Source organism: Dysidea avara, chromosome 7 (assembly GCF_963678975.1).
Source record: "Dysidea avara chromosome 7, odDysAvar1.4, whole genome shotgun sequence".
Classification (NCBI taxonomy): Eukaryota; Metazoa; Porifera; class Demospongiae; order Dictyoceratida; family Dysideidae; genus Dysidea; species Dysidea avara.
This window is the reverse complement of record NC_089278.1, coordinates 7766597-7788765: the sequence shown is the minus strand read 5'-3', so window position 1 is coordinate 7788765 and position 22169 is coordinate 7766597. Positions and strand designations below refer to the sequence as shown.

Here is a 22169-nt window from a genome sequence, read left to right as displayed (position 1 = left end):
GTACTTAGAATTACTGCAGTACACAGTGTATTTCATGGTTTCTTAGAACCTGTTAATGTTAGTTCCCTTACTAGCACTAGAGGTCACCACACTGTAAAACCTGATGTGTCGACAGGACACCAAAATGTCCCAATATGGACACCACTGGTAATAAACCTGTTACAGCATGTTCAAGGTGGTCATGGGTGATGTAATGGGCTAGTTTCTACTAATCAGCACTAGTTACAAGCAGTTTTCAAGGGACAAAAACTATAGTAGGGTCTAAAGCTAGGCTTCAGTCCACTAGGGCCTATGTCATAAATTACAATAACCCTCAGGCCCTGTAGTAGTACCTTCACTTTGTTTAGAAACCGCAACAAAACAGCTAGGGCTTCAGATTGTAAACTCCTGTAATCTGAAATCTAATTATTATTTAAAGTTATGATAAGTCTCCAAGTCGGTAATTTTGAGTAATTTTGTGATTTATTTTACATATTTACAGTAGTCAGTTGGATGGAGGAGTTCGTGAAAGGAAGATACTGCAACCTCAGACTAAAAAAACTTGCGAAAGAGAGAGATCCTTGGCCACCTGTTAAAGCAAAATCATATGTAACATTAACACTGATGTATCAAAAAGATATGCAAACACAGAAAGAAATTGCAGAAACAATTCACTCGAGGACAAAGGGGGATATGTCCAACATACCGGACACAACAAAATCTCAAAAAATAAAGGAACTCTCACAGATTTTTAGTTCTCTATCTGACAACACTATCCTTATTGAGGGTCAACCTGGAATAGGAAAAACAACTCTTGTTAAAGAGATTTGTATTGAATGGGCTGAGGGTAAGCTGCTCACTTCTGATAAATTAGTACTCCTCTTACTCTTAAGAGATCCTAATGTACAGAAAATCACCAACACACAGCAACTGATAGAGCACTTCACAAAGCCAACCGGTAAGGTAACACAATTGCACAATTATTTAGAAGATAATCATGGAGAAAATGTCACATTTATTATTAATGGCTTTGATGAGCTCAGCAGCAAATTACGTAAACAATCATTTTTAACTCAATTAATTCAAAGGGAATTTTTCACTAAATCTAGGATCGTGGTTACATCTCGACCTTATGCTTCTGCTTGCCTTCATCACATTGTAGACAGGAGGATAGAAGTTCTTGGATTTGACCAAACCAGTAAAATGAAATATGCCTGTGACTGTTTACAAGATAATCCCTGTCAGCTTGTAACTTTGCAAAAACATTTCCAACAGTATCCCAATATCGATGCCATGTGTTATATACCTTTAGTAATGTCAATTATTGTGTTCCTTTGCATGTGTCATTCAGAGGACCTGCCACCGACTGCTTCTAAAATGTATCAAAGTTTTGTCCTACATACAATTTGTCGCTATCTAATACGGTCAGGAAAAATTGCTGAGGGTGAACACATCAACGAAATGAAGCACTTACCACAAACAGTCCAACAAACACTAAAACTACTGGAGAAAGTTGCATTTGATGGTCTCATAAATGATAAAATTGTATTTACAGAAAGTGACTTACCTGATATATGCAGGGATGATCCCCTTTGTTATGGGCTGTTGCAGTCTGTTCAGTGTTACAGTGTAAATGAAATGGGTACTCCACTTCGTTCGTTCAATTTCCTACATTTGGGAATACAAGAATACTTTGCTGCTAAGCATGTAGCAATCCTACCAGAGTATGAAGTATACAAACTTCTTAAAGATTCGTTTCTTGTTGATGATAATAAGGGTATCCGCCTTTCCAACATGTGGATCATGTATTGTGGGATAAAACATGGTCATTGTAATACTGTAATAAATGTATTAACACAAAGTGAGTCACATTCAGAATCTCTGGATCAACTTCAGACCAGTCCTACATCTCATCCACCAATGAGATCGACTATTATTTCACAGCCCAATCCACTGCAATCATCATCCAATACTTTTTTAAATGTTTCAGCAACTTCCACAATTCAACCTGACTTGTATCCTCAAGAACAGTCCAGTAATACAATGTGTAGTCAACTGGTAACCAAATCCACCAATGGAAATGCATTTAACCAACCACAAAAAATGCTTGTAGAGTATCAACATAATTCTACTTCCAGTAAATGTTGCACTAGCAATGGTGAACTAATTTCTAGCACAACAGTGGCCCTAAGAGGTATGATTAGTTCTAATCAAGAAGCTAGACCTAGGTTACTAACTATACCACAAAATATTTTGAAGAATCCAGTAAAAGTTCTCTACTTGTTCCAATGTTTTCAAGAGGCTGAAGATGTTACATTTTCTCATATGCTGTCAAAATCATTCGACAGTGGTGTGATTGATATAAATCGTTACACACTTCTACCACACCAAGTGACGTCCCTGGGATTTTTCTTATCAAGATCAGACAGCAATTGGAAGGAACTAAATCTATCATTTTGCAATATTAGAGATTGTGGCATCAGTGTACTTAACCGGTACATATGCAGAGATACAACTTGTAACCATAGAATAGCAAACATCAACCTTCAGTCTAATAGCTTAACCAATGCATCATCACATGTTATTATTGACATCATATCTTGTCTAAAGCCACATGCTTTGCTGTTAGGTAATAACTGTTTTGATAGTTTAATGAGCATATTAATCGCAGCTACTGACACTGTAAAAATTCTAGATCTGCGTCTTAGCAGCATCAAAGCAAATGAGGTATCACTAATATCTGACATGATGATAAGTTTGGAGGAATTGTACATTGGTTGGAATGACTTACATGATCAGGGAGTCATTAGACTATCAGAAGGAATAGCAAAAATCAAGGTGTGTGTTATTAATCAAAATCAAGTCACAGATAGCAGAGTTGCAGCTGATAATGCCTCACTGAAGCCATCAGAAGGGCAAAGTGGAAATGCAAATATTTCAACATGTGATGCCGCAAACATATACTATCTTAATGATAAAATTTTCATACCATTAGAATTTATAACAGTTAGTACCACATTGAGAGTATTGGATATCAGTCATAACAAAATTACAGCTACAGGAATTACAGCTATTGCAATGGTTTTGTCATACAACACTTCATTAGAAGTACTAACAATAAGTAGCTGCAGTATAGATCATAATGGAGCCAAAGCAATGGCTAATGCTATTACTAATAATATAATATTAAAGGAATTACATATTGGTGCCAATATATTTGGAGATAGAGGAGCAGTAGTACTGCTAGAGGCTGTAGTTAAAAATAGCACACTGAAAGTATTGGACATCAGTAGTAATCATATCAGAGATTTAGGAGCCGAAGCAATTGCAGAATGTTTGCTAGGGAATAAATCACTGGAAGTGTTAATAATGGGCCGCAATGCTTTAGGTCAGGATGGAGCCACATCTATTGCTACAGCTATCACTAACAACAAGACACTTAAGAAATTGTCCTTGATTGGTGCATTGGATTATACTTGCTTTGATAATGTAGATGAAAAGTCACTGATGACATTATTGAGTAGCTTGTATCATAACACTAGTATTAATGAACTGGAGTTGCCTAATAATGATGACAATGTGAAGAAAGAAATTGAAGATATCAACAACAGCAGAACAAAGCGTAACATGAAAATTTTGTCAGTACACTATGAAATAGACAGAGATAGGTTAAATAAACTATTTCAGCAAACCAGAACCCCTGATAACTACTTTGATGATTTACTTGATTCTTTTGATAATTTTTTTCTTGATGGTGATGATGTGTAAATACTCATGGTATTACAGTGTTTAGCTAGTAGCATCTTAAACTTCATGAAAGTGTTTGTAACTGGACTGTAACATGTATTATGGATGACATTTGTGCATATTTGGTATTACACATGTGTAGTGTGAAGACAGAAAAGGTACATAGTGGAACCTCTATAAAATGGACACTTTACAACCTACTGATTTTGATAAAAATTTACTGTTATAAGTTTAGTAAATTGCATCTATTGGTAAATGGACTTAAGCACACTAGAAGGGATTGTCCTTTGTATGGAGGTTCCTTTAAGAGCAATTTGGCTGTATAACGAGAGTATGGGGATTATATACTCCACTAAAGCATTACACTACTAATAGTCTATTACTATCATTACTGACTCATGCTCATGCATAAATAAATGTACCACATCATATATAAATATTATGTATTATGCAGATATTGCCATTGTCTGTACATGCTTGGTGTTTGGTTTTCCTAACAAGCCAAATTTTTAGACTGATCCAGCAGTTAGACTTACAGGGTGGTTTAAAGGCTGTATTCAACCATATAAATCATTGATTGATTGATAATTAAATGGCGATGCAGTGGGCAGAGGTGAGGTAGTTTATAAATATATCCTTTCAGCCTATGGGAATATGTCAAAGCACTTCAAGAATATGTAGCTATCATCTGCCGTAATAAGTATGCTACAACCCCATGTTATATTTTGTGATATTTTCTTAATCAAGACCATAAAAATAATGTTTCATTTCATTAACTTTATGCAAGGTAATAAATAACTAATGCAAATAAAATTATTTTATTTAATAAAAAGGAGTAGGATTCCAGCAATAGAAAGTAGTGAGCAAGAGATATGAATGATGGTAGCTATTACAACATAGCTTTGTGAGAAAACTCCTACAGTGGTACCAGTTATGTTGTAATAGCTACCATCATTCATATATCTTGTTTTCACTACTTTCATCACTGGAACCTTACTTCATTTTTAAATTAATAGTTTTAGTTTGCTAGTATATACATGTGTGGCTGTGCTGCTTTTTTTAGAGTATCTCAATATTCCGCGTTTATTTCAAACAAGCTATGCAATAGGTTAGGGGGTGCAGTTGCCATATCTTGTTTCTACAGCAAAACTGCAGCTGATTGCATTAATGGGGACCACATGCTCTGATCATTTAATTAAGGAAGTGGCAGCATGTTCTGATCATTTAAGGGTGAGGTCCATGCATGCTCTTGTTATCTCACTGCTAGCAGTGTTAAGCATTCTTCCATACTAGAATTAAGATTCTAGTTCTCTCCCATGTATTGATTTATAAATTAATATTGAAATTATTTATCAAAAATAAGTCCTTCATTTTTAGCTACAAACTTGGGTTGATTTGCTTCTGTTTGAAGTTAAAAATTATTCCAATGAAAGATTAAGCATTTTTAAAGTTGACAAGTTTACACAATTCCAATCTACAGCAAACCATTCCTATGATGGTTTACCTATCTACAAACGGATTTTCAACTTATTGCTAGGAGCAGCAGTTCACCCTGTAGGTTTGACGATAGATCAGTCTTTTTACACGAATAATTGGTCATAACTTTGGGAATGTTTATTATGCTTGATGGTACTGCATGTGGGTGCAGTTGCCGGCTTATTGGACTGTGTGCCTGGTACACTATCATGTATCTTGATATACTCTGTTATGGTATACACATTATATGTATGTATAGACTGCATGCTGTGTGATTGCATGTGCATGTGTAGCGTCGTAATTTTAAAGGTGATATCTCTGATTATTACAAGAGGAGTTTGATATCTGGGTATCTGAACCAATCAATGGATGGTCTAAGCATCTAGGTGACCCAGCAATTTATTTGGATGTCACTATAGCAAGAGCAAAGCATTTGACTGATGCATTCTGTGAAGAATGTGCTATGGGCCTAATACAGGATGATGTAGACTTAGTGTTTATTCTAGGATTTCTCCTTTGGGGGGGGATCAGGAATTTTGGGGGTGACCAGGTTCCTGAAAGTTGAAATAGTTGTGAAACTAGTTAGTCATTTAAGGCTATGTCATGAGTGTTGATTTTTGGGTGGAATAGGTGAAGCCAAATCCTATGGCTGGTAGAGCATAATGCATAGTGATGACATAATGATGTAATATCTAGGACAACCATGTGCACATCATGTACACAATTATTCTATTAGTAGTGCACTGCATTTGTTGAATCTGGTGAATAAATAATTTGAGTGAGATCACTGAGATATTGTAATAACTATCACTGCATGTATAGTACTAACTGCATAGGTAGTTGTCTTACAAGAACCTTATAGGCTATTTTCAGATTGAATACTAGAGTATTTTCATGGTTATGGATTTTTTTTAAATCAGGCTTTCTGAGATTTAATCTGGCAGTATATTTGCTGGCTGTGCATGCCATTTTGAATATTTTACAAAATTACCCTCTCTGAGAGGACATTTTTTTAAGAAACTGGGTAAACTTGGGCTCTCATTGTGTGTGTACCCTAGGAGACTTTTAATAATCTGATATTGAATCTGAGAGTGTTTTAAGGTTGCATATGCAATTTTTTAACCTGAGAAAATTTTACATGTTAAACACTCTTGAGATTGAATCTGAGAACATTTTAAAGTTTTGTGTACCACAAAAGTATAGTGTAGTTATCACTCACAATTTTAGGAGGCAAGTCTGAGATTTTAGGGGGGGGGGGGGGAAGTTCCCCCCTAACAGCCCTAGAATAAACAGTCAGTAGACTATGTCACTGTTGATGAAATATTAACTACTGGATGTCAAAAGATCATATTGATTGAAGGAGATCCTGGGGCTGGCAAAACTACTATAACTACCAACATGCATATGCAAACAGTGGGCTAAAAGAGAGGTTCTAACAGAAATGGAGTTTGTGTTTTGTATTCCACTTTGTCATTACCAGAATGCAGCTAATTTGGTTGAGTTATTTTGTGAACTTGATTATCCTAAAATGAGAGAATATATCAAGCAAACCAGTGGTGAGGATATACTTCATATTCTAGATGGATGGGATGAACTATGTGACAGCTTGCAATTAAAGTCATTGTTTTTAAAGCAAGCATGCCTTCAATGGTTCAACCATTATAGCAACCCCTCGGCCCACTTGTTCTAGATGTACAGCAGAAATCGTAGAGGACCACTTATATTACTATGTGCAAACTTATCTGATTCATTTGATAATGAAAAGATTAACTTGGGTTTGATTGATTGGACACTCCTCCCACACCAAGTAGCATCCCTGGGATTTTTCTTAATAAGATCATGCAAAAACTGAACTTATTTCAATGCTGTATAAGGGACCATGGCATTGCATTACTACACCACTACCTGTGTAGGTACAAAGTAAACTGCAAGACAATAAAGAATATTATTCTAACAATTAATGACCTCACTGCAGCATCGTCATCTTTTATTGATGACATCATCACTCATCTTAAACCAAATATACTGCACTTGGGTTACAATAGAATTACAAGCATTTGTGACATTAATTACCACTGCAATGGTCATCACAATGTCAGTCAAAGAACTATACATACCAGGTAATGGTCTCACATCACAAGTAGCATCATCAATATCTGATATGATTTCATGTTTGGAGGTATTACACATAGAGAACAATGAACTAGGGGAAGATGGTGCTCAGGTGCTTTCAGAAGAAACAAAGAAAACTAAAATACTGAAGAAGCTGAAAATTAGTAACAATCAACTTAAAGGTAAAGGAGCTATGACAGTTGCACACAACACCTCACTGGAGTTTTGGGATATATGTAGCAACGATATTGGTCAAAGTGGAGCAAAAGCAATTGCAAGCCTTTTAACACACAATACCTGCCTAAAACATCTGGATGTAAGTAAGAATGATATAGATAAAGAATAATTGCTAAAAGTTTAACAGGCCACACCTCACTACAGAAACTATATTTGAATATGAACAATATAGTTCAAGCTGGAGCACTTGCAAATACTTTAACACACAACACCTCACTTAAAAAATTGCACATTAATGCCTGTGGTGTAGGTGATGGTGGAGCTACAGCAATTGCCAACATTGCTGACTCTTCATCTATAGTCTTGTCTTGATAAAATGATAGTTTGTCAAGTGTCTTATTAGTAATAATGGCTTCAGCAAGCGCTGTTGCTCCATCTTTACCAATAGCATTGTAATCCATACATGGCTCTTTCAGTGACATGTTGTGTGCTAATCTATTTGCAATGGCTTTGGCTCCTACAGCACTGATTTTGTTACTACCAATGTTCAATATTGTCATGCTCTTAGTTTTGGAAACATCCCTTGATAACACCACTGCATCATCATCATGAAGATCATTGAAATCCATGTAGAACTCAGTCAGTGTTACGTTGATGGAAATAGCTTCACTAATTGTTGTTGCTCCAGCTTGACTAATCCCATTGTCACTCATGTGTAGTACTACCAATTACCTGTTCTGTTTTAAATTAGAAGCTTACATCACAATGTTACTATCACTGAGTTAAAACTTAATATGAATCTCAGAAACAGTGATGTAATAATAGAATAGAAGAAACTGAAAACATTAACAAGAGTAGAAAGTAACACAATATACAAAAATTACATGTTGACTATATATAGTTGTTACAAACACATAATTGGCTCTCTACTGTAATGATGCACAACTGTTATTTAATATATTAGAATTAACACCAATGCAGCATTTAAAGACCTGTATCCAGAAGGGGTTAGGTAGGTTTGGACAAACCATTTTTTATAAAGGTCAACCATTGGTGCACCATGCTCAATAGAAAGACTGACACATTCTTAATAGAACAAAATACTATAATGCAACAGTCACTTTATATAAAATCTATATAATTATGATTCAACAAAACCATGTTGAAATACCATCAAAATTTTCTTGGGGGAGGGGAATGTCATCAGATACCCTATATCAATACAAAGAACTTTAAACACTTATACCAACCAGATCCCAATAAGTCCGCTTTTTCTCTGTAAGATCCCTCCCCCACACTAAAAATCCTTTTATTGCTATCTGAGCTCTACAGCGACCACCACTGAAGTTCTACAGCAACTTGTACTGTAGCCTATGAATTACCTCACCTAAACCAGCTAATAAGGTGAAACAGAAAATGTTCCAGAGATAAAAATCCCTTCAACCCCAGGATTCAAACTGCAGGCCTGATCATGGGCCTGGTTTCCTTGGCTGCAACTGATTTCATAATTTGACATTCTGAAGGTCATACCATTTTTCATAGCTTGGCTGTTTTGGCATGATTTTCACTATCTTATATTGTACCCTCAACTCAAAATCATTGTGTGTGCATGCACATGCTACCATGTTTGGTATTCACAGATTCAGTCACATCATTATTGTATGTACACAGTGAATATATATAAGTAGCAGTTAGATCACAGTAAAAGCTGGTAATTGATTATGATAAGCAACATGACTCTCCTGTAGTCTCTGTTCAACACCTCTCAAATCATCAGATGCCTGTCAAGTACAATATTCAATGGCTACATGTGTTATAAGGCATAACTCAACAGAAAAAGATATGAAGAGCAGACATGCATGATTTAGCAAGTCTGGGAAAGTAGCATGTCATACCAGGGGTGGAGAAATAGAGCACTTTTTCCAATGCCCAGTTGCTAAAGTAAAGCAACTACAGTGGCGGATACAGGGGGGTTGCAATGGTTTCAGCTGAAACCCCCTCTGAAAACAGTGCACACCTCAAATTTATTTATGATTCGTGTGGGTGATGATTCACGATCATGTGGGTGATAACATCGCCAAGAGTTATATATAGTGTATTATATTAGGACTTTTCCAAATGGTCAAACTACCTTTGAAATTCGTTCAACAGCCTTTTTTTTTGGTCTTCGACTTAAACCTAGGCTGAAATTGCAATTCTAGAGTGGAATTTTAAAAAGTCTGGATTCACCCCTGACAGTTATTGAAAACTTCCTCAACCTGAAACCCCCTCTGAAAATTTCTAGATCCACCACTGAACTACTATACCTATTTTTAGTCATTTAATTTATATACTAGGATTTGTGCTAAAGGTTATGCAAGAATGAAATATTGCATGAATCAGTGCTAGGAGTGCAAAGGATCGAGATACTCTAAAAGAGCAGTCACCTAACTACTCTAATAGAGCATTCAGCAGAATCACTATAAGTTGGTTCTGTTATGCAATTACTTCAATCTGTCTCCATTAACACATATATCTATACATATATTGGCATGCTTTTTCGTACAGCTAATGATTTTAAAATACTTTGTAACTTACAGCCACCCCACTTGACTTGCACCCCCCTCCCTCCCTCCCTACACACACACACACACACACACACACACACACACACACACACACACACACACACACACACACACACACACACACACACACACACACACACACACACACACACACACACACACACACACACACACACACACACACACACACACACACACACACACACTTTTGAGCCTTCCTCCCTACACGCACAAACACACACAAACACACACACACTTTTGAGCACTGTTCTCCACCCCTGTGTCATACTGTGCATTTCATGGCTTCCTTTCAGAAACTTTAAATATAAATAATGTTACACTACGTTATACTGAAAACAACATAGCTTGAAATGAGAACCGAATACCAATTGAGTCATTCACTGTATAGCCTAAATATTTCAAGGGGCAAATTTTTGACGTTGAGCAGTGTTATCTAATTTAAAATTTTTCACAGATTTGCAAAGACTCCCAAACTGTAATGGAGGTCTAAATATGTCAAGGATTAAATTTTCACTGGTAACCCCCAAAACCACAAATTTTCCTCCACAAAATAGTTAGGCTACATGGTATTATGAATAAATTCCAATGCATTTAAGAATGTTTTGCAACATTTGCAATACAGTAACAAAAATGTAGTATGTATCATACATGCCTGGTATGTATGTATGTACCTTCATGGTAGGAACAAGAGCCTGAACATCAAATGATCTAGACTGACAGTACTCCTCTAGCTCTGCAACTTTAGTGTCAATGTCTTCACATGATCTGAATGAAGTCATACAAGAAATCATATCAAACAGTACAGTAGTACTGTTTAAGTAGGGATTCTCCCGAAAACGACACGCGCCGCCTAAAATACCGCCTTTAAAAATCATCCTAGAGACATCTTACGCCATGAAAATCACCTTTACAGAATAATATTAGTCCATCTAACATGAACTACAGCATTAAAAGCAAGAAAACACTTACCCAGTGACCGGATATAGAATATTTAAAAAATCTCCAAAACTTGAAATTTTGTCTCACTAATTGACCACAGTCGCAAGCCTAGAGCTCAATCAAAGCAGTGCACAGTCACCATTTTACGCCACAACAACAAACTCACCGGTGGGATGCACCTTTTGGGGTTCCGACGAGTGTACGCCCTGTCTTTCCTTTTATCTTCAATCAGGTTGGTTGTCTTCTTCAAGCATCGAAACCATACCAAGGCATTATCTACACTTTTCTGTAGACACCACAAAATTATTTCAAAAAGCGTTTATGTTGCTGAAAGAGTGGGGAGCTTATAATTTTAGTGTTGCATGTGAAACATTAAAGCTGCTGAGGTGTTATTTTGACTTTTGCCAATGCCTGGACTGCAATTGACGAAGAGATTTGTTACTTAATAGACGAACTGATACTAACTTGACAGCTTGTTCCTCTGAACACACTGACTCAGCCACTCAGTGCTGGATGGCAAGATCAGCAAGTGATTGGGTAGTACTGTACTTGAGTGGAAATTGTATTACTTCATCCTGTTAATCGAGACTAAGCTCCAAACAACTGAAAGGGCCTGTTCATTTGAACAACTTCCGGCCTGGGTGAATAGAACACGAACCATCGTACTGAGAGAGGTCATAGATCTGAGTGTCACTGCTACTACGATCAAAGGTAAGCTATGCACGCTACTATGGGCCTATGTGCTTCCAAGTATGTGCTTCAATAAGCTGTACAGGAACTTAATAGCTAGTTAACATGTTACACTGTAACTAGTTGTGCTACAACAAAAAACTAAACAAACTAGTATTTTTTTAAATTGTTAATTTAAAGGGATCTATGCAATAAAAAGTAGTGAAACTAGAGATGAATGATGGTAGTACAGCATAGCTCGATGGGAAAGTCCCTACTTTGGCACGTTAGCTATTATTTTGCTCAATGCCAAAGTAGGGACTTTCCCACCAAGCTCTGTTGTACTACCATCATTCATCTCTTGTTTCATTACTTTTTATTGCATAGATCCCTACTTTATTTTTAAATTAACAATTTTTTAAAATACTACATTGATGTGTTGATGACTGTTCTATTAGAGTATTTTGTTATGCATGTTCAATTCAAGAACTTTATTTCATTACATAAATGGACACAGTGCAAGAGCACTCTCTAGTGTAAATGATCAAGTACTCATACAGTACCTTGTTGTGTGAGTCCTTATTAGTAAGCAGAGTTGGGGGTAACACACTACAAATGTAATGTGTCATGTAATAATATTTCTTTTGCAGTAACAGGTAATACAACGCGTTAGTGACAAAGTAACAAGTAATATTTTATAGTTGTAACATAGGAATGAGTGGTTATGTATGTCTACCCAAAGCCTGAGGGCCACAGCCCTCGGTGTAACACTTTGCATGGACAGATCAAAGGAATTTTTAGGTATACATATCTGATATTACTTTGTAGTTAGGACATTATTTTTATGTCATCTAACTTATGAGGTAGTGGTACTGCCTTGTTTGTTTTATAAAAGCTCAGACTGAAATTGATTATGGGAATAAATTAATGGGTGCAATTATGAGCATTAAATAATGTACTCAATTATTTTCACAAGTTGGAGTTAGCACTCAGATGGAGGAGCATTAAAACACTAGTAATTTCCTTGTGATTAGCAAAAACTCGGCTTTTCCGTGATATCTTTATGTTTATTATAACAAACGTAGCTGTAACATTACCTGCTGCCTAGCCACAATCGAATCTTTCAGGCATGTGTGTAAAACGAAGCCAGTGGTTAGTGGTTACACTCGTACTGACATCACCTTGCAGGCTAACAACAGAAGTGTTATATATAACAGATATCGTATCCAGAAATTGTAACGTGTTACTTCTTTTAATGTGCACTGTATCCAGCACACGATTGGTTACATCTTGGACCCTGATAACACTGGAAACAGCCTTACTGGCAAGGACAAAGAGTAATAGATAGTGTATGGGGAGTGCTCTGAGACCAAGATACTATAGCAAAGTTTGTTTGTGTTCTGGGCTGAACTACACCAGAGAAATGCATATCTCACTGTGTCACTTGTAGTTGTAGGCTGGGAGCCTGTATTTAGAAGGTTTAAAGCTTGTAACGAACAAATGTAATATGTAATAATATCACTAGTTACAGCCATCATAATATGTAACTGATTATCTTTTTTTTCGGGAAATAACATGTAACTGTAACACTTTATAGTAATTAATGAGTAATTTGTAATGAATTACACTTTAGAGTAATGACCCCAACTCTGTTAGTAAGTAATAAACAAATGATGGTTGCCTTTTTGCTGCCTGACAATCAGCAGTGTACAATTTAAAGCAATGGTACATTATGTAATACATATAAAGTATTCCTAAGAGGCAAAGTACATAAACACCACAAATCCAACTTAAAAGATATAGTTGAGGTCATGCTCTACCAATTGTTTTATCATGTGATAGTCTAGTAAATGAAAGCATTATATAATGATACCAGGTAGATAGGTCACTTATAAACAATATTTAGCTAAGTATTTACTTGCAAAAAATGAAAGCACAAGAGTCAACTATACTAATCACAAAATTAGTTGTGACCAAAACCGCAATCCCGACAAAGGCTATAGTGACGATAACTTAGGTGCATGTCCTGATCCACCAATAAATCTTTCAGAAATATACATTTTGCTATAAAAACATATCAAACAGTACAGTAGCACTGCACTGCCTAGCTTCTGCTTTGTGGTCTGTCAGTGGTGTACTGAAGTGTAGCTAAATACATGCATGTGTAACTAAACCTGAGTATATAAGTCCTTGGAACCTTTGTATAAAGGCCAAACTTTGGTTTGTGCTGCTTTATATAGGATATTGAGTTAAGCAGCCACCTCTCTATAAAGGTCAAATATTTATGGCCCAAGGGTGATCACTTTTGACAGTTCCACTGTATTTCAGAGGCTCACTTTAGATACTGTAATAAAGCAGTCACCCTAATGGGCTAATACAACAGCCACATACCATATGTGAGCATCTCAGCAAAAACCCGACTTGTTCGTACAAGCATGCATATTGAGAAAAACAATTTTTTTCTTAAATCGTACAATTATGCATGCTACTAAGAAAAATACGCAAGGTTTTATCTGGTCATTACTTGGAGAAGGAACACTCAAATTGATTTAAACTATATGGCATCTTATTCGCCTGTTCATAGAAAATTTGTTTCATTTCTGTAGCCTCAAAGATATGCGTGTCACATTCATTTGTTTACGATGCGGTAAATGTAAACAAGATCATCGTTATTTCTTCAACTAAACTGCCTTCATACCCATATGAGTATGTGCTAACACTATGCCTTGGCTGATTTGCTAATCCATGGTAAACATTTTAAGCCAAATTACAACATTGTAGACCAAGGGGAAGTTATGGCTGCGAATGAAAGTGCATGCAGTATATTTCAGTGTAGTTGCTGCGCAAATCAATTATCTTGCTCTTCCTACTGTCTAGCGCTATAATTCCAAAACTACTCACCACAGAAGGATGAAACTTTGGCAATCCATTCTTTGGACACTGCAGAGAATGCTGAGAAAAGGTGTATAAAAAAGTCGGGTTTTTGCTGAGACCGTCACATATTCTAATGGAACAGACTCTCATGTATATCACAGGTATATGCCATAACACAAAATATACATTTAAAACTGAAGTAAGGATCAAAGCAGTAAAAAGTAGTGAAACAAGATAGTATTACAGTTACAACATAGTTTGGTAGGAAAATCCTACTTTGACATTGAGAACTTGGATCCCTACATCATTTTTCAACTAAAAACTTTTAAAATCGGTAAAAATACATATTTGTACACCACATAAAATGTTTGTACAGAACAGAGAACGTAAGCAGTGTTTATTTTAGAAATATAAGCAAGAGGAGTATATGTGGTAAAGTGCTGGTGGGTGCAAAGGGGTAGCAAGGATAAAATTAATGAATTCTTTTGTAGAACTTAGTAACCTGGTTAGGTTGATGCAGTTGAAGAAATTTTCAAAAGTAGTAATCAAAAGATTAAATCTGGAAGCAATTTTAATCAAATATTGCTGTGTAAAAGAGAAACAAAATTAAATGTAATATTTTTAGCCAAACAGTGGAAATTTTTTGAAAACAGCTACAGTATAGTGGGTTATTTTCAAAACAGAAATTTTTGTACAAGAAGCAAAATCTGAATTTCGAAAGATTTTAATTTCGAAGAGTGCATATTTCGAAGTCCATGGATTTCAAATAAATGGAAATTCGTGTCACAAATTATGAAGATGCGTGAATGTTTGCCGAAAACTGACTTACTGATGGAATAATCCCCATTCCTGTGCACTGGAGAGAAGACTGAAGGAGTCTCGGGTGGAGTGAACTCACTCACGATCACGCTTGATCATAGCTAGCTAGCTCATAGTATCCTAATCACCATAGATTCTAGAGCAGACAGCATCAATTACCATTCTGGATCACCTGTTTTCTGGTTATTGGTACAGTAAGAATACAGTTTACCCATTATCATCAGCAATACTGAGCTAAAACTCGAGGAATACATGAACGAATCGCCGAAAGTTGGACGGTTGCTTTCACTTGTAGGAATTTATTTTCGAAAAACAACCAGACGTGGGAATTTATTTTCGAAGAGAAGGGCCTCTTCGAAATATCTGAAAATAAAAACCTTTCGAAAATTACCAGCTATACGGTATCACATGATTGGATTTCGAGGCACTTTTAGTCAAATGGCATCCTTAACTTTCAAGAGGAAAAGAGGGGCATTCATTTTTCAAGAGGGGGCGAGTGTATCCCCTCCCCATCAATAAACCCTGGCAAGTTATGGGGGGAACACATCTAATAAGACTACTCAACATAAAAGATTGAAACTTTGGCTGTCCATTCCTTTGATATCATAAAAAATGGAATTCAAGGAATGTGCAAAACTGGTGTCAGCTAGTCACCAATATTTCGATATGCCATTAGGTACAAGCTGATAATGTAAAACTTACTGAATCCATTCCTTCATCTTATCATTAACATCAGCCAGGTCTTTCTTTGCTGCCTCTAACTGTTGTTGGATTTCTTCCTACAGTACAAACATATTGTAGGAACATAACATAACAATCACAAAGAGTGTACAGTACATACGTTTCTTTCATGTAACTTTATCTTGTTCTTAGGAGTTTTTATTTGCTTCAGTTTGTCCTTAGCCCTAGTAAAAGAAAACAGTTGTATATATATATATAGATGGGTGTTCATGTGCATACCTCACATAAAACTGTGCCAACACTTCATCAGTCTTTTTTTGCTGTTTCTGAGACATAGTGGTCCTAATCTTGCTACAAGCACACGCACAAACACACACAATACAACATACCCTAATATTGAATGATAACATGCAGCTATCTTTTGTTTTGGAAAGTCCTCCACCTTCAGTAGTCTGGCTGTATAGTAAATTTCAGCATAACCACTCCAAATATTACCAGCTTTCAAAAATTGTCTAAATTTCTTTTTTTCTTCTCTCTTTACTTTTGCATAATTACAAAAGCTGCCATAAACGTAAACGCGTTTTCCAATTGCCTTGAAATCTGGCACACACAAGAGAGGAGGTGTAAAGGAAAACTTTGGTACCAATAATACAATAAACAGTTGTTATCTGATCACTTACAAAAAGAATAAAACAATAGAGCAGTTTCAAAACCATGGTAATGAATTGGTCGCCATATATTATTATTAACACTTTACAGTGACCAGCACTGAAGGTCTGACAGCAACATGTGCTATTTTGTTACCAGGCTGGAGATGGCTTGAGTTTGAGTTGAATTCCTCGCCAGACACTTAGTGAATACATGAGTAATATATGTCAGTGACAGAATGATATATGTACAATTTTTCTAGAACTCCATCCCAGAAAGCATTACATACTTTGTAAAAGAAATATTAAAACACATGGGTACATCCGTGTAATTGCTGACAGTCAAACACACAGAATACAAACTTACAATACAAATGTACCCACATAATAGTATTTTACATGTAAATTTTTATATGGAATTATAAGCATACACAAAAAATATGATCCACTAATACACACACACACACACACACACACACACACACACACACACACACACACACACACACACACACACACACACACACACACACACACACACACACACACACACACACACACACACACACACACACACACACACACACACCTTATGTTCTCTTGTAAGATTCCTAAGCTGGCATTGAGCAGTGGTTGTGATATTAGTGACCATGATGACATCGTCTTAGCATTAAACTTGTAATATTTGCTCAAAGACTGAGTAGCACTATCACCACTCCTGCTTGAACCTGATATATACATATTCTATTACAATTGTATTACATTGCAGTAGCTTTTCATTGTACTAGGGGTCTAGGGGGCATGTGTGAAACATATTCATTATAGCTTAACACTACTGTATGTGTGTTGTAGTGCGCGTGCATGCGTGCATACATGTATGTACCTTTGCCAACTGTACTGGACTGCTGATTATGTAACTTTCTGGGCATCTGGAATCATTCATTCTGCATAGAAACAGTGCATACACACATACACGCTTTTTTACACATACTGTATATTTCATCAACACTCAGAAATGCAAGCACCCAAATGACCATCACATTAACAAAAAAAAAACAGAAAACGTAGGTCTGCAACCAGCTCTAAATACAGTAGACTGGTTGCATGAACCCCAGGCCCAGAGTATTTGAACAAACTCTGTATAAACGAACAGGCTTCAATTATCCGAACTATATACTTATCTGGCCTAAGGCCATTGGTAATAGAATGTACACTTACCGTATAGAGGGAACCTTGATGCCAGCAAAATTTAGTGAATGACACCAATTTTTCATTATCCAAATATTTTGTTAGGAATAATAGTAGATGTCAGGAATAGCACATGAGGTAACACGTCCTGGGGATTAGTGATTAATAAAACAGGGAACATTGAAAATGTGCAACAATGGCCGCTTCAACTGCTACAGTTTATTATAACTCTGAGCCTACTTTAGAAATTGTGGACCAGTATGACTAGCTAGGGGTGAGACTACACAGTACTACGACATGCCAGTGGCTTAAAAAACCTGTTTTTTAAAAGTAGTCCTAACCTGAGACCGAGGGGAAGAGGAGGGGGGTGTTGCTACACATGGTCCAAACTAAACAAAAATTGCTTTTATGTATGAAGTAGTACTGAAACGAATAGCAATTATTACTATTCGAATAGTTGTGAACAAAACGACCAAATATTCGATTATTCTTTAAGCTTATATTTCTATTGAATAAGTACTGAAACCTTTTGTTAGGGAGCAAGGCAGCTAAAGCCTAAGCACTATTTCAAACTGTGTCTTTTCTAAAATAGAATTTTTATAGCATAGATACACCACTTCATTCACAATCTTAAGTTTCAAGGCTGGCCTTTCCATCTGAATACAGTGTACAAAGTGCTAACGACTATTTGAATAGTGTGTTAACGAATCGAATAGTGTCATACCGACCGAATAGTCAAATAACCGAATAATTGTTTCAGCACTAGTATAAAGTATGTATTTTGAGTGTCATGATTCTCTGAATAGTAAAGTGAGTAGTGTAAAACTGAAATCATTTCTAACTAATTATAGGGGGTCTGGGGGCATACTCCCTCAGGAAATTTTGAAAACAGCTGTGACAAGATTGAATCTGGAAGCAATTTGAGAGAAATGACTGCAACCTGGAAGTAATTGCAAGCTGAAGGGATGAAATTAAAAACAAGAACTAGTGAACTACCTATAGTTACATACAAACCAACTTTTTAGAGTAAACTGTTGTAGATTTAAGGCAATCTTAATTTATTAGTGGACAGTAAAGAAAAATTAAAGCTATAACTATAAGTTAGATTATAAGACAATTTTTAATCAAAAAATTGACCACAACATGGAAAATTTTTGAAAATAAATATTTGAATCTTGATACTTTTGGTCAAATCCCTGTAGTAAACTAAAAAGAGAGGTAAGATGCATAACACATAAATGAAACTTTGACTCAATACTTTTCTGTGCTATTTTAGCCTGACTTTTACAACTAACCCAATCACTAGCCAAAAGTCATTTACTGTACAACTAGCTTTTTGACCACAACTAGCACCTTTTTTAGCCGCTGACATGTCCAACTGAAAGTTAATAAGGCAACTGAAGTTTTTAACCTTATCAAGCGTACAATAGTAACAATACACAAATGTACTAGAGCGATTGTATGGGAACCTCACCAGAAATATCTAGTCAATTAATTATGTTGAGAAAATCTGCAAAGAGCAGCAAGATGGATCAAGATTTTTTATTAGTTAACAAGCAGACATCATACCTGCATTCTTTAGAACAACGTTGCTTTGACTTACCATGATTCATAACGAATTTATTCACCGGGCATGCACTTCATGACTGATTCGCCAAATAAAAAGCCAACTGTAATATATTTCTTTGATTTGCCAAATTTTCTCTCCATCGAAGTTTCCCTGAAAATACTGTAATTGAATGGCCAGCTTCAAATTTTGGAGTGTAAATAAAAGAGGGCCGGTAACCATGGAATAGACATAGGGTTTTCTGCACTGGGAACAAGGTACATAGGTAACACCGTTATTGACACATCAAAATATTGATTTTAAGTTTGTCTAAGTGTGTGACGCCAGTTTGTATGACACCAGTTATGGTACCTTCATGTATTAACAAAGGTTCAGGATCAGTTGCTAATGTAATTGAGAAATATGTAATTAGAGAATTGATAAAGAAGGTGCCTGGTGTGTAAATTTTACTGTTGAAGTTTCAGGCCCAAACTCCCAACACAAGGTTTTTATGTGAAACCAGGCTGCTTGTTTAGCACAAGGGGGTGACATACAGGCACTCACTGTAGGTAGATCTGCAACCGCGGTCAAAGTCTAAGTCAAAGGTCAAGGCCACCAAATTTATGCCAAGTCAACGGTGAAATTTCCAACCCACAATTGAAAAGTATTAAGGTTCTTAGTCACAGGTCAAACCAAAATTTCAGCCAGTCAAGACTTTGACCACAGTCAAAGATCTACCTACAGCACATCCCTATGTGACACCCCCATGTAGCATAAGGCTCAAGTCATCTCATAGAACCACCACATATCCAACAAGTCCAGTGAGTGAGTATAAATTTGTGTTTACAATTGTACACACATTTCATAAATTCCCCTATAAATTAGACAGCCCCCATGGCCAGAAAGTTGCTCCTTAAATAAGTTTCAAGATTCAAACTACAAACCAAAAGAAATGGAGCTTGCATTGCTCAAATACAAGAAGTAATGTGTAAAAGTAAGACAGTCATGAGTTTAATAATATCAACAGGTGTACCAGAGCACATTGGAAGGTTCAGTGTTGCATGTATTTTGTCAAAATGTATCAACTGAAACAAATGGGCAGCTCTGGTGGCTAACTTTTCTTCAGCGAGAATGAATGCAGCGATACGTACACCCTACGAACCAACCATTAAACACCCACTCACCAAATTTAGTCCTAAAACGAGATGTTACTGTCAACAGCAAAGTCGGAGGAGACGTTGAATATTCAGTACCACAATCGACATTTTGAAATGTATTTTCGCGCCCGATATTCCACCCATTAGCGCACGCCGACTAACAGTAACATTCGTGACGATCCACGAAATTTAATTATTTTTAGAAGATCCATTAGTGCAGTAGATAAGTGAAACACATGTTCACTTCTGGCAGAAAGCATAGATATTGGTACCTTGGGGTTGTAGAACATGCTGATTCAGAATTTTAGTGGAACCACCTCGTAAGAGTATGGCTTCCCATTCAAAATGAAGAATTTTTAAAACTATAAATAAAATTTTACTGATTTTTGTTCTTTGCACAATAAAATTCTGCTGATTGTATTCTGTGCATATTACAATTTTGCTGATTATACATAACAGCAACCAGGTGTCACTGCATATGCTCAGTATTGTGCTGACATATCACTTTCATGTTTACACTTGTAGTGGAGTGGATGTGCAACAAAAAAGGCAAAGATGTTCACTTCTGGCAGAAAGCATGAAACTTGGTATTTGGGATTTTAGAACATGCTGATTCTGAATTTAAGTGGAACTAGCTCATCAGAGCAAGGCTTCCTGGTTAAAGTTGATCTCAGTATGGTTTTATTCAAGATTTTTAGTTTTGACATTAGTTGTTTTGTTAACTACATTCTAAGCAAATGTTATCACTTTATTAACTCTTGTTCTAAACAACACAGTCATAAACTTAATATACCAAAATTATTGTTCAAATTTATTGTATTTCTTGCTCAGTGCATTGTCCACTACAATAGCACAACATTGTGCACTTCAAGTGCATTTGCAGTGTCCAAGACAGCATTTCTTGCAGTTACATTTGATCAGTTCTCTGCATTGTTTTGAAGCTTCCGAAAGTGTTGTCCATAATGGTGTCCATTTTCCATCTGCATCCTTCTTCCAACCTCAATCACCAGGACTTGGAAGAGATGGGTTAGCTATCAGTGCTTGTCCCCAAATATAGCCTGCTTGGAATGATGCACGTTCCACATGCTGATATAGAGCTGCTCTCGAAGGAGGAAGATTTTCCAGCTTTCTATTCCCATAGGAAAACAGTTGCTTTCTTGCAGCATTGACAGTGAGAAGTTGGGAAGTATGGCTGTACAATAAAACCACAAATCTTTCTATCTCTTCCATGTAATCATCAGTAATTGCCTCTGGAGTATGAGAAAGACAACCAAACAGAGTTGTTAGGCTTGGTAAAGACCTCCAAACATCATGATCCCAAACAGTTTTCTTCCCTATACCACAGAAAGATGAGACTGTATCACAGCCTGAAAAAGCATGCATGGATAACAATCCCTTGCACCAATCATCTCCAAGTTCAGCTGTAATTGTGTGAGCTGCAATGTATCTGAAGTTCTTATTGTGACCAAATGCTAGCCATATCTCACATCTTTCCAATACACTGGCTGTAGCAATGGCAAGTACAAGCACATCTGTGTCAGTTGCATGTACCATAATCTTCTTCATACCA

General features: G+C 36.4%; 3 protein-coding genes across 4 annotated transcripts; 1 reads left to right on the top strand and 2 right to left on the bottom strand.

The window, feature by feature from the left end:
- The first annotated feature begins 672 nt into the window (after window positions 1-672).
- Window positions 673-3747, top strand: LOC136260040 (NLR family CARD domain-containing protein 3-like). The gene has a single exon (XM_066053635.1). It carries the CDS (start codon window positions 673-675, stop codon window positions 3745-3747), a length of 3075 nt encoding a protein of 1024 aa, XP_065909707.1.
- A 3977-nt stretch (window positions 3748-7724) lies between these two features.
- Window positions 7725-8204, bottom strand: LOC136260037 (NLR family CARD domain-containing protein 3-like). The gene has a single exon (XM_066053631.1). The coding sequence runs from the start codon at window positions 8202-8204 to the stop codon at window positions 7725-7727; it is 480 nt and encodes a 159-aa protein (XP_065909703.1).
- Window positions 8205-9117: 913 nt separating this feature from the next.
- Window positions 9118-20741, bottom strand: LOC136262010 (uncharacterized). Of its 2 annotated transcripts, XM_066056142.1 has the most exons (8): window positions 20627-20741; window positions 17592-17652; window positions 17298-17436; window positions 16341-16412; window positions 16222-16285; window positions 16083-16159; window positions 10751-10844; window positions 9118-9272 (listed from the first exon to the last, which is right to left on the bottom strand). In XM_066056142.1, the coding sequence occupies exons 2-8, from the start codon at window positions 17635-17637 to the stop codon at window positions 9183-9185; spliced, it is 582 nt and encodes a 193-aa protein (XP_065912214.1). In that variant the 5' UTR covers window positions 17638-17652; window positions 20627-20741; the 3' UTR covers window positions 9118-9182. The 2 variants fall into 2 exon arrangements, with proteins under 2 accessions (XP_065912214.1, XP_065912215.1); XM_066056143.1 differs by lacking the exon at window positions 16341-16412.
- Window positions 20742-22169: the final 1428 nt, after the last annotated feature.